General features: G+C 40.9%; 1 protein-coding gene across 1 annotated transcript in view; it reads right to left on the bottom strand.

Moving 5' to 3' along the window:
• DIPK1A (divergent protein kinase domain 1A) overlaps positions 1-12,484 on the bottom strand; it is a 159,294-nt gene extending 146,810 nt beyond the window's left edge. The window contains exon 1 of the mRNA XM_004455593.5: positions 12,328-12,484. Coding sequence (XP_004455650.1) covers positions 12,328-12,381 — 54 coding nt within the window. The 5' untranslated portion in view covers positions 12,382-12,484. The remainder of the gene's footprint in view (positions 1-12,327) is intronic.
• Between the last annotated feature and the right edge of the window lie 284 nt (positions 12,485-12,768).

The following is a 12,768-nucleotide window of genomic DNA, read 5'->3' as shown; positions in this document are numbered from 1 at the left end:
TGGTAAATCCTTTCCAGTAGGTTTTCAACTGAATTTGCCCACTGGGAGACCAGGTGCATTGTCAATGAGCAGTAATATTTAGAAGAGTCTTTTCTTCTAAGCAGCAGGTCTAAAAAGGGGCTTAAAATATTAGTAAATCATGTTATAATAAGATGTGCTGTTATCCAGGTTTTGTTGTTGCATTTGTAGAGGACAGGAAGAGTAGAGTTAGTATAATTTCTAAAGGTCCTAGGATTTTTTGAATGCTAAATGAGCAATGGCTTCAACCTAAAGTCATTAGCTGCATTAGCCCCTAACAAGAGAGGTCAGCCTTTCCTTTGAAGCTTTGAACCCAAGCATTGACTTCTCTCTAGCTATGAAAGTCCTAGATGGCCTTTTCTTTCAATGGAAGGCTGTTTCATCTACACTGAACATCTGTTGTTTAGTGTAGTCACCATTATCAATTATCTTAGCTAAATCTTCTGGATAACTTGGTACAGCTTCTACATTAACACTTGCTGCTTCGTCAACTTATGCTAGCTTCAAACTTTTCTTCTGCAGCTTTCTCAACTCTCTCGGCCTTCACAGAATTGAAAGAGTTAGGACCTTAGACTGGATTAAGCTTTGGCTTAAGGGAATGTTGTGGCTAGTTTGATCTTCTATCCAGATCACCAAAACTTTCTCTATGCCAGCAATAAAGCTGTTTCACTTTCTTATCATTCGTGTGTTTACTGGAGTAGCACTTTAATTTCCTTCAGAACTTTTCCTTTGCATTTACAACCTGTGTGGCAAGAGGCCTAGCTTTCAGCCTGCCTTGGCTTTCAACATGCCTTCCTCACTAAGCTTAATTATTTCTTGCTTTTGATTTAAAGTGAGAGACAACTGACCCTTTCATTTGAACACTCAGAGGCTGTTGTAGGGTTATTAATTGGCCTAATTTCAATATTGTGTCTCAGGGACTAGTGAGGTCTCAAGAGTGGGAGAGAGATGGGTAAGAGATGGTAGGTGGAGCAATAAGAATATACAACATTTATCAATTAAGTTTGCCATCTTAATGGGCATGCTTCATGGCACCCCAGAAACAATTACAATAGTAACATCAAAGATCACAGATCACCATAACAGATATAATAGTAAAAAAGTTTGAAATATTCCAAAAATTAACCAAAATGTGACACAGAGACACAAAGTGAGCACATGCTATCGGAAAAAATGGCACTGACAGACTTGCTTGATGCAGGGTTGCCACAAACTTTCAACTCATTAAAAAAAAAGCAATATCCATTAAGTGTAATAAAGTGAACCATAAAACAAGATATACCAGGAAGTGGATGTGGTTCAACTGATAAGAGCATCTGTCTACCATATGAAGGGTCCAGGGTTCAACACCCAGGGCCTCCTGACCTGTGTGGTAAGCTGGTCCAGGCACAGTGCTGATGTGTGCAAGGAGTGCTGTGCCATGCAGGGGAGCCCCGGCGTAGGGGTGCTCCACGCACAAGGGGGGTGCCCCATGCGCAAGGAGTGCGCCCCGCAAGGAACCGCCCCGTGTGAAAAAGCTCAACCCACCCAGGAGTGACACCATACACACAGAGAGCTGACGCAGCAATATGACACAACAAAGAAGAGTCGCAGTTTCTCGCAAGCATACTCACAAGAACACACAGCAAATAGAGCAGACAATGGGGAAGAAAGGAAGAGAAATAAATAAAATAAATCTTTAAAAGTAAAATAAAACAAAACAAGATATGCGTGTACAACTAACTGATAAAAGACCTACATCTATACATATCCTCAGGGAATTTCAACACCAGTATAAAAAGGATACTGAAGAGGACAAACAGGATTCATCATCAAACTATTTTCTCATGAGCAACAGGGAACGTTATAAGACAATGGCACAAAATCTTCACATTTTCTAAAAATTATTTTCAGCTTGGAATTCTACATCCAAGCTAACAACAAACAAGTAGTACTGTACAATAAAAACAACTGTAGACATGAAAGGATCCAGAAATTTTACTTCCCACACTTCTTTTTAAAGAACTTCTTTCAGGATATACTCTAGTAATATGAAGGCCTAAATCAGGAAAGTGAAAGTTATAGGAGACTAAACCTAGAGAAGGGAGGTGAGAAGTCTGTGGTAAAAAGGTTTCTAGCTAATAGAAAATATAACAGAATGTGGAAAAAGTCAGGTTATGATAAAGTCATATTATGCCAGAAAAAGAAGGTAATTAGAAATACCTTGAAAAATAAGAAATCAAAGCAAGATCTAAAAAGAGAAAAAAAAAAAGGGGGGGGGGGGAATGCACACACAAAAAAACTACGGCCTAAACATGAAGCAAACGTACTTTGCCAATGATACTAGAATCATGATCCTGGCCCTAAAGAGTAGAAAATGTAACCCTAGCACACAAATTGGCTCTGTGCTAAGCAATATTTATAGAATCATATTCTATGGGATACTAAATTTAGAGAGGCTCTTCATCTTGGGCCAGAAATAACTTTGATTTTTTGGGGGACTCAAGACATAAATTTCAAGACCTCAAAACAAAGACTGACCAAAACCGTTTCACTGTCTCTGTATTTTTTAATTTTGGAAACTTTTTTTTTTTAAATAAATGCAGGAGGGAAAGATACCCAACTGTTATCCACAAGGGAAAGAGTCATTTTCATTATTTAAATGGTCAGGGCTTCAGAACTGGCTCAGTTCATTTGGGCCTAGGGGGCAGATGACAAGGAAAGTCTGCTCCCTGCAGCTGAGCATAACCAGGTAACCACTCTCAAAGAGAAGTTATATTGACTACTCAGGGTAGAAACTGCAGCCCATGATGATATCAAATCATAGCTCTATTACTTCATTAGGAAACCTGAAGATTATGTTTTTAATGATTATTCTTTAATAGAAATAAAAAGAAGCATGATCTCTAAACAGAAAGGGACTTTTTACAGGGAATTTGCAAAAGTCACATGTTCTCTTCCCTACTGGCAGAAATACCATCCAGTTTCTGGGAAGGAACAGATCCTTGCAGTAGTTTACTTAGTAACAAGTGGCAATTGTCAAAGTCTGTTAATTCTATCTGCTTTTCCTGACAAGGGGAAATAACTATGTGCTGAAGTCAATGGGTCTTAGGTTCATAAGGAAGATTTTCCTTTATGGAAGAATTAAGAATTGATAAAATAAGACTATTTCTAGCTATTCTCTTTTAGATTCAATTCATAAGGGGACTTGGTTGTGGCAATATGACAAAATATAAAAGCTACCAACTTTGACAATGTAAAAGCATAGCTGACTGAAAGTGGGAAACAGAAGAGGGGGAAATGAGTACATGTTCTAATGTTCTGTCTTAAAAAAGGATAGGGTTGGGAAGCAGATGTCGCTCAAGTAGTTGAGCACCTGCTTCCCACATGAGAGGTCCAGGGTTCAGCCCCAGGTGCTGACAAACAACAACAAGCAAATAAACAAATAAAAAAATAACAACTCAGGGGAGCCGATGTGGCTCAGTGGGTGAGTGCTGGCTTCCCACACATGAGGCCTCGAGTTCAATCCCAAGACCGGTACCTAACAAACAAACAAAAAAAGGTGGGGTTGAGAACCTGCCGAAAGTGGATGAAATAAGAAACAGATATTATCTGAAGTTACCAAGTAAGCAGCAGAGGAAGTAAAACTAATAATACAACTATCAAACACTGGAAGTGAAAGAATGTGATGAGGAGATGGTAGTGTAAGAAAGCTAACTATTCATTTTTTTAATTGAAAGTCAGTAGATATGATCTAAAGTTGATAAATCAAGAAATAGAGGTTAAAGTCTCTTATTTAGAGCAGTGGCCTCCAAATTTTTTATCATACAACCCTAAAGGAAAATATTTCTAAGTACAAAGCCCCAGAATATGTATATTTGCTTTTTTATATTCCACATAAAGTTTTGACTATACTAATCTAGTTCACGTATATTATAGCTAACACAAAAATATAAATTAAAAATACTGAGAATAATTTTGAATTGCTTTTTCAGGGAGGAAATGCTTACAAAACAAACAAAATACTAACAGAAAATAGTTATTCTGACAGAGATAAAACACGTTTAAGATACCAAAGAAAGAGTAAATGGATAAATAAAATTTCCATAAATTATTACAGCACCCCAGTTCAGCATCCTATGTACCCCCCCCCCCCTCGGGATGTGTACGACTAACTTTAGAGAACACGGCTTTAAAAGGTAGGGGCGGAGCCAAGAGAAAGTCCAGGGAGTCCTTAAAAGAGACTACTTTGGGAGAGTAGCACTGCGGGTAGGGAAAGTGGAAGGGGATACTCATGGTTTTCATCACAAGTTCATCCACACTGTGCTACATATTTACATATATTATTTTCATATAAGTAATTAGTTTATCTACAGGGTGAGCTACATAAAATTCTGAATCTGTACAAGTGTTTATGCTGATTCATTCATTCAACTAATATTTATTGGCCATCTTCTCTGGAATAGACAAGGGGCTAGATATCACAGTGTGGGTTGAAGAAAGGTGTGGAATGAAGAAAGATGTGGGAACCCTTGAGGACAATTCAGGATCCTAACAGCTGTAAGAGAAGTGGTGTCTACTGCCCTGTGAAGGCTGCAGCATACAGCTTGAGGGGAGGCAGAGTCAGTGAGAAATTGCCTGAAAGGTCACTTTCTCTTGGAGGTGAGACTTAAAGCACAAGTAGAAAAGCGGAGTAAACCAGGTGAACGGGGATGAAGGGAGAATGGGGGAAGGGCACTGTAAGGCAGAGAGAAAAAAGTGGGCGGATGATAATAGGAGAGAGAGCAAATGAATTTTTCCAGGATTGCTAAAGCAAACAGTGCGTGAGGGTGGGTAGTTAAGAGTAATGAAAAAGAAAGAAAGGTAGGAGCCAGAAATGGACTATGCTCAGAACTCTGCTGTCTCCTGAAGGCGATAGGAAACAGCTCAAGATTTCTTCTGTAGAGAAGGGACCTGGTCAGATTTGCACTTTGGGACAGGTTACACAGGAAGCGATGTGGAGGACGCATCTGAGAGGGGTCAATGAGCCAAGAAGTCCTCTGTGGAGACTATTACAGTTGTCCTGGTGAGACATGAGATGCAGGAGAATGAAGAGTGATAATACATTCAAAAAATGTCTTGTCTCTTAATATAACTGACAGAGTCCCTACCGTTCCAGTCATATTCAGTTAGGAAGAAGTCCAGCCTAATTTATTTTTCCCAACTTTTTATTTTGAAAGTGTTTAAACCTACAGAAAATTTGAAAGACTACTACAGCGAACACCCCTACTCTTTATACCTATACTCATCAACTGCTAACATCTTCCTACATTTGCTTGCTTTCTCTCCCTCGAAAGGTATACAGATTTCTTTCTCTCTCTCTCCTTTTCCTTCTCCGAACCAGTGGTTCTCAAAGGAGGATGATTTTGTCCCCCAGAGGCCATTCAGCAATGTCTGCAGACATTTTGATTGTCGTGATTGGGGGGCACTCCTGGCATCTAGTCGGAGGAGGCCAGGGAGCTGCTAAATACCCTACGAGGCACAGGACAGCTGCCACAACAAAGTATTATCTGGCCCATAATGTCAATGGTGCTGAGGTTGAGAAACCCTGCTCTCTATGTATATATGAACGTTTTTCTCCCGAACCATTTGAAGGTAAGCTAAAAATATTAGGGTAATTTTTACCCTAAATACTTTAGCTTCTACCTTCTGAAAACAAGGACACTCTACTTTATAATGTAATTTAATATTAATATAATAATACTATACAATATACAGTCCATTTTCAAATTTCCCCATCTATCTCAAAAAACATCCTTTATAGCTTTAAAAAAAAAATCCAGAATCTAATCATGGGTATATAAGTTGGTATGTTGATCAATATTTTAAATTAAAAATAAATAAGAAGCTTCATTATGCCAGCAACGATGGAGGGTAGGTAGTAAAACCTGTGATCTGGGCTCTAGGATCTATGAGGCCATGACTCTGATGTTCTGTATGTCTGAGATGGATGTACTAAGTAATTAGTTCAGAAGATTGTTAGTACAATATAAATCGCTCTTACAAGAATATCTGCAAACATGGTTACTCTGTTCTTAGGGAAGAAAGGGGAACTTTATTTACAATAACCAGTAATTGTGTTGACAAAATAATAACCTGAAACAATAAATCAAGAAAAAGGAAGGACTAATTTCTAAAGAAAAATTCATCCACTAATGTTTTGGCAATTCATATTCTATATCCTGATTTTCTAAACATATATTTTGTAGGTTAAAATATATTTTTAGGAAAATTTTTATAAAATATTTGAATGCCAAGAAACGGATGGGAAATGTTAAAAATGTGAGTTTACCTTTTCAATCAGACAATGCAAAATAACACTATTTAAGAAAATGGTGTAGTAGTGTTTTTAGAAGCAGCTTTAAGAAATGAAAGCATTACAATTATAACTGATTTCTACTGAGAATACAAAACAACACAATAATTCATCAAAGTAAAAAACTGGGGCACAGGGAAGATGACAATGAAGAAAATACTTTTACTTTCACTGTAGGCTCCACTCTGAAACTGGTGAGGGTGAAAGCTGCCTGAATATTCACCATTTCTTTTGAGTTTCTAACAGGGATAGAAAAGCAATCAATGGTATTATCAGATGGCTGCAGTATAATTCTATGCTGAATTTAAAATACAATGGGTGCAAATACATCCAATCTAATCTCAGAAAGCTAATCACAATTCTAGAGATTTAGTTTCAGGCAAAAGCTTAGCTCTGAACAGCAGGTCTAATAAAACCACTTACACCACCTATAGGTGCTTGCTCTCTTGCTCTCTTTCTGTCTATACACACACACACATATATATGGAAAGTCCAGCTGCTCTAATTATTCTTTGATTTAAAATAATCCTACAGACTGAAAATGACTAAGACACTGTATTATTCTTATTACAATATTTATCACCACTGTCACTATAACCAGTTAATCTGCATCAGGGTGGCAGAAAATCATGTTCTTAGGGCTAATCCATTCCTGTGCATGGAAACCTATTGTGGGTGGAACTTTTGATTAAATTACTTCAGTTAAGGGGATTTGACTAGACAGCATGACCCAGGGTAGGTCTCAATCCTCTTACTGGAGTCCTTTACAAATGGAGGAATAAAAAGCTACAGATACAGAAAAAAGTTTCAGAAGCTGAAATCAATGGAACACAGAAGCTGAGAGGAAGCCACTTTATACAGAAGTTGAAAGCAGTGAGGCCCAGAGGAGACGTGGGGAGAGGAGAGACCAGGGAGGAGCAGATGCTGCCATGTGCCTGGTCACCCAGAGTTGCAGCTCAGAGAGAAAGTATTTCCTGGTGATGCCTCGATTTGGATATTTCCTTGGTCTCAGTACGGTAAGGTTTTAATCTAATAAATCCCCATGGTAAAACCAGCCTATTTCCGGTATATTGCTCCCAGCAGTGTTTGGCAAACTAAAACAGTCAATCACCCTATCTGGTACTAAATCTCACAAAATATATACATTAAGTAGAACTTAAAGAAACAAAACAATCTACAGCAGCCATGTTTGTAAAAGAGCACAAATGTAAGCCAGAGTGCCAGATATCAGAAACGCAAAACAAGTGCCAACATCCTAATTAGAACATGCCATCTATCTATTTATTCATGACAGCCCTACTGAACACATACTGAAATTGCTGGCGCAGTCATTTTTAAGAGAACGCCTCAAAAAATTCAAAACTTTTGCAATGTAAAGGGCTTGAAAAACCACAGAAGTACCCAAGTATCTTGCGCTTCAAATTCCATTAGAACAGTGCCAGCTTTTTATAAGCAATGGGGCATGTAGGCTGTATGACTGGAATGGAAAGTGTGTATAATCTAAGTGTAGAGAATTATCCTAAATTGTCTTAACTTTCATTATTCCAGGACTTAATGATAGTGAGGAGGAAGAAGTTCTCCCAAATTAAAACCAACAAATTATAGGGCTTGTGTGTGATCAGTCCCACTCAGACTACGAGCAAATTCTAAACAAAGTAGATCCTAATTTGTAGAAAAATACACTACTAAAAAGAAACAAATGCAGGTGTCATCCTGGTTTACCACACTCAGCAGGCCAAGAGTAGTATGTATGCACCGTAACAGTGGGAGAAAAACACCACCTAAAAATGGCCTAAGCCAGTTAACACACCCACAGTGTAATCTCAGAGGCTGGATTCTGCTCTGTTCAATGTGCTGCAACAAGCAGCCATCCCAGGAAGTACTATTTCTCAGGTAAGGTTTCAACATAATAGCTGTATTGTTTTTAGAAGCAGCTAAGAAATGAAAATATGAAAAATGTAAGTTAGCTTGCTCTGGGAATGATGCCTTCCCACGAGAAGCCTGTTGCTTGGGAAAATGTTTGGCTGTCTACTTCAGGCGGGACACAAGCCCTCCTGGCTGGCAGGGAGGCTGCCCAGACAGTGTCTGCACCATTCTCTGGAAGAAGTGTTCCCTGTACCATAAAGCTCGTGGACTCTGTACCAAGTAGCAGGAAGGAGAACCACAACCCTGAGATAAACTCAGTTCCTTTGTTTAAAAACAGCTTTACCACACAATCTACTCACTTAAAGTGTATAATTTCAATGGTTTTTGGTATATTCACAGAGTTGTGCAACTGCCACCACTAACAGTTTTAGAACATTTTCATCACCCCAGAAGAAACTCTGTACCCACTGGCAGTCACTCCCCAGGTCCCTCCATCCCCCAGGCCTAGGCAACCCACTAATCTACTTTCTGTCTATATAGATTTGTCTATTCTGAACTTTTCAAATAAATGGAATCACAATGTGATGGGCTTCTTTCACATATTTAATGTTTTCAAGGTGCACCCATGTCACATTATGTTATCAGTACTTCATTCCTCTTTATTACTGAATAATGGTCTGTTGTATGGATGTACCACATCAGTTCTTTTCTTCACAAGCAGTAGAATCTCTTTTGCCATATAAACAGTGGTAAGGTCCCCACATAGCCATAAATGCCTATTTAATCCATGCAATAACTGAAAATATATCATTAATTGCATGCTACATTTTTCTTCAAGTGTTATCAATGACCATTATCATTAATTGCATGCTACATTTTTCTTCAAGGTTATCAATGACCATAGTGATATCTAGATTAATGAAAAGGTTTTCTATTTAAATAGGCTGCTTAAATTTTTCCCCTGCAGGAAGAGGAACTAGCAAACACTAAGGTCTGAACATCTCGGAACATAATGGCTCTTTGATCCCACCCCAGTGAAGAGTAATAGAGCAAAACTGCAAGTGTACAAGGCTGGCTCCTGCAACCTCTCTCTCCTGGGCCCTTCATCATTTCCCCCCATCTCTGAAGCTCAATTCCTTCCTGTACTCCACCCCTTCTCCTATCCCCATACAAAACTGGATCTCTCATATCTGTTGCCCAATTCCTCTCTTACATTCGCATGAAAATGTTACTTATATCAGATATTTTTATCCTTACAACATTCTCCCAAAACATAAAATGAGAATTACTTTTCCTTGGATTGTTTTTTAAAGCATTAAACAAATTAATGTGGTTTATGGTTCTTTATTTTTTTAATTAGCAGAAATAAAAGATTTGATTATATATTCTGTTCAAAAAGAAATTCCACAATTCAGCATATTTTAAATGCGAGAAACTGTTTTCTTCCTCTCGGGCAGTCTTTTGCTCCTTCCCTTTTACTTCATAGCATGTACTGTTTTAACTACATATTTCTGTGATTATTTGATTAATGTCTGTCTCCCCCACTAAACCTTAAGCTCCATGAAGACCACAAAAGTGTTTGCTTAACTCTGGTAGAATCCTTACCACTTCACACAATTTCTGGCATGTGACAGGCATCCCACAAATATTTATTAAGTAAATGATTGATTTGGTAAGATATGTCACATCATGTACCTAGTTCAATAAATAATAAATAAAAGAGAGAAAAAAACTAGGAACCTTTAGTTGAAAGAATTCAATGTATTTACCTATATTCACTAACCATTTAAGATCATAAGCTTTTCTATTAAAAATATAGTATAAGTGTCAAGACACAGATTTAACTTTTTCTAGCTTATCACCACTACATTCATGGGATGTATTCAACTAAGAACTATAATCTCCACTTTCCGATATGAAAACTAAGAGACCAGAAGGTTAAATAACTTTTTCAAGGTCATAATAAACCAGATGCACAAATGAGAACAGAGCTGAGTCTGTTCCTAAAGGAACATGATTTTATTCTCTATTTGACTGCCAACATGAAGAAAAAAAGAAAAGGAAAAGGAATATTGTATATATTAACTCTTCCCTTGGTGGCTGAGAAATTAGCTGTATAATAATCTTACTTGAAAATACTTTTATTTTGACTTTGCCTCAAACAACTTTGAAGTTGAAGCACCTTGTGGGAGAGGAAGTGTAAAAAGCAGATGGTGAGACATTTAGGCAAAAGGGAACGGAAGAAAGTATGATACTTAGGTAAATTGAATCAGTATGGTAAGGGACAACTAACAAGAAAATGCATAAAGAAAATTAATGCTAATACCAGGAAGATACTTAAACACCAGTTCTCTGGGCTTCTAGTTGCCAGATTTTAAGTTTAAATTTTTAATCTCAAATATAATACCACAATAAAGTTTCTATTAAGTAATCATTTTATATAGAAATAACTACTAAAATATCACTATGCCCTGAAAGTCTTTTGTATAAACTCTGAATTTAATTTGGTAATAGATGAAGATGTGCAAACTCAGAAAGGCATAAATGCTAAATGTTTGTCATTGATGGACACATAACTATTTGTAAAACTAGTGTGAACTCATCCACTCTGAAAGCTCTTGTGCTAACTGTGCCAAAACAATACTGTCACAGCCACATCTGTGGAGAGGATTTACAGCCAAAAAAATAAAAATCTAAAATAAGTGTGCAACCAAATCAGTAAGGTTGAGCATAGAAATAGAAAGCTAGGTAGTTTTAGGAGAAACATTTTAAATATTCCAATCAACTTATTTTGGGGACAGAGTCTGGAACGATATTTGTTGCTCATATAAAGGGTTACAAAGAGGTATCTGGCCTCACCTTAGGCTCTTATTGTATAAAGCATTGGGTTGTTCTACTCTTACTCAAGGCACAGTTACTACCCGCCAAGTTACTACAAGACTAAGCATTCAGTTTATTCCCTCCTATCATGGACTGTGAATCATGCTGCCAATTTGCAATGCATCACTCATTGCAGGGTAATGGTTTACACACACAATTTTCAAACAAAAATCTAACCCTTGCCCCATGATGGCTCTTTCTCAACTTCTTCCATAAATTAAAAAAGCACCAACTGACCATAAATTCTCTTACCGAAATAATCTACCAATGTGCTTTAGTCCTCTAATTTAAGAGGTAAGGTAATACTGTCCTTGTATGCAGACAACACTGCTGACCCATGGAGGCACTGATTCGTGGTTGTTTTTCCATCGGGGTGATGGATTTGGGCTCAGCTACGCACGGCGTCTACTAGGTCCCCCTGGTGACCAAACAGTACATGAAGACAGTGGTAGGGTTCGAAGACACAGACAGGCAGCGGAACAAGAGTGGAACGGGAAATCATGAAAAATTAACATGCGAGCAGTACACACGACATGACTACGAATTCTGTTTGCACTGCTGGGGTATTTCAGATCCGTACACCAGAGCCGGTCCCCTTTCCTTTTAAAAAGCAAATACACCCATCCGCCTCCCTCGGGCTTGCAAACCTTACCTCCCATTTAAATCAGGGGCGTGATGGATAGACAGAACCAAGGGGCACGCGCCGCGCATCTCGAAGGGTTTGGTAAACACTGATGTGACAAACTATGATTTTCACAATTTTCTAAAACCTGAAGGAATGACACACCGAAGACCCAGGACAGAGAGGCAAGAATACACGGGGGAGGGGGAGAACAGCGAGAAGACCAGGGAGAAGACCGGGGCACATGCCGCTTCCCAGACTGCGAGGGGAGCAGGGCTGGGGACAGGGCTCGGGGCGCGGGGTCGCCCTCGGGTCACGCCTCCGGGCCCTCAGGGCGCGAGGGTGAGCCCCGGCGTGGCCGCCCCGGGGCCGGGCAGGGAGCGGGAAGCCGGGGGGGGCGCGGGGGCCGCTGGCAGCGCCGCCGTGGGGGCTGCGGCGCCGGGGCCGCCGAGGAGGGCGCGCGGCCAGGTGCCGACGGCAGGGGGCAGCGGGGTTCGGGCCGGCGCGGACGGCCGGAGGGAGGAGGCGGCGGGCGAGTCCCTCGCGGCGCTGGAGGGCGCTCGGGGGGGTGCGCCCGCGGCGGGCTGCGGGGCCGACGCCGTCCTACCTGGAGGTAATAGGGTTTCCTCAGCCAGGCCCCCGGACAGAGACTCCTCGCCATGATAACCGCACATCGCCCCGCCGCGCCGCAGTCAGAGGCGGACCCCGAGCGCCGGCGGCCGGTCTCCCCGCCTCCCCGCCTCCTGCCGGGTCGGGCCCGCCCACTCCCCCGCCCCCGCCGCGGCGCGCGCTCCGCTCCCCCCCGGCCCGGCTGCGGTGACTGGGGCCCGCGGCCCGAGGCCCGGCCTCCTGCGCTGCTCGCCCGGCCGCCGCGGCTGTCAAAGCGGCTGCCGCCGACTTCGCCATAAAGGGGAGTCGCGCCTCGCTTCCGCCGACACAAATCCTCCTGCTCCTTAAAGGGGAGGCGCGCGGAGGAGGAAGGGGGTGTCGCGGGGACCCCGGGGCTCGCCGGCTCCGCGCCGGGCGGGGTGGGGCGGGCGGGACCGAG

Source organism: Dasypus novemcinctus, chromosome 9, assembly GCF_030445035.2.
Source record: "Dasypus novemcinctus isolate mDasNov1 chromosome 9, mDasNov1.1.hap2, whole genome shotgun sequence".
NCBI lineage: Eukaryota > Metazoa > Chordata > Mammalia > Cingulata > Dasypodidae > Dasypus > Dasypus novemcinctus.
The sequence above is the reverse complement of the archived record's forward strand: the minus strand, read 5'-3'. Positions and strand labels throughout refer to the sequence as shown.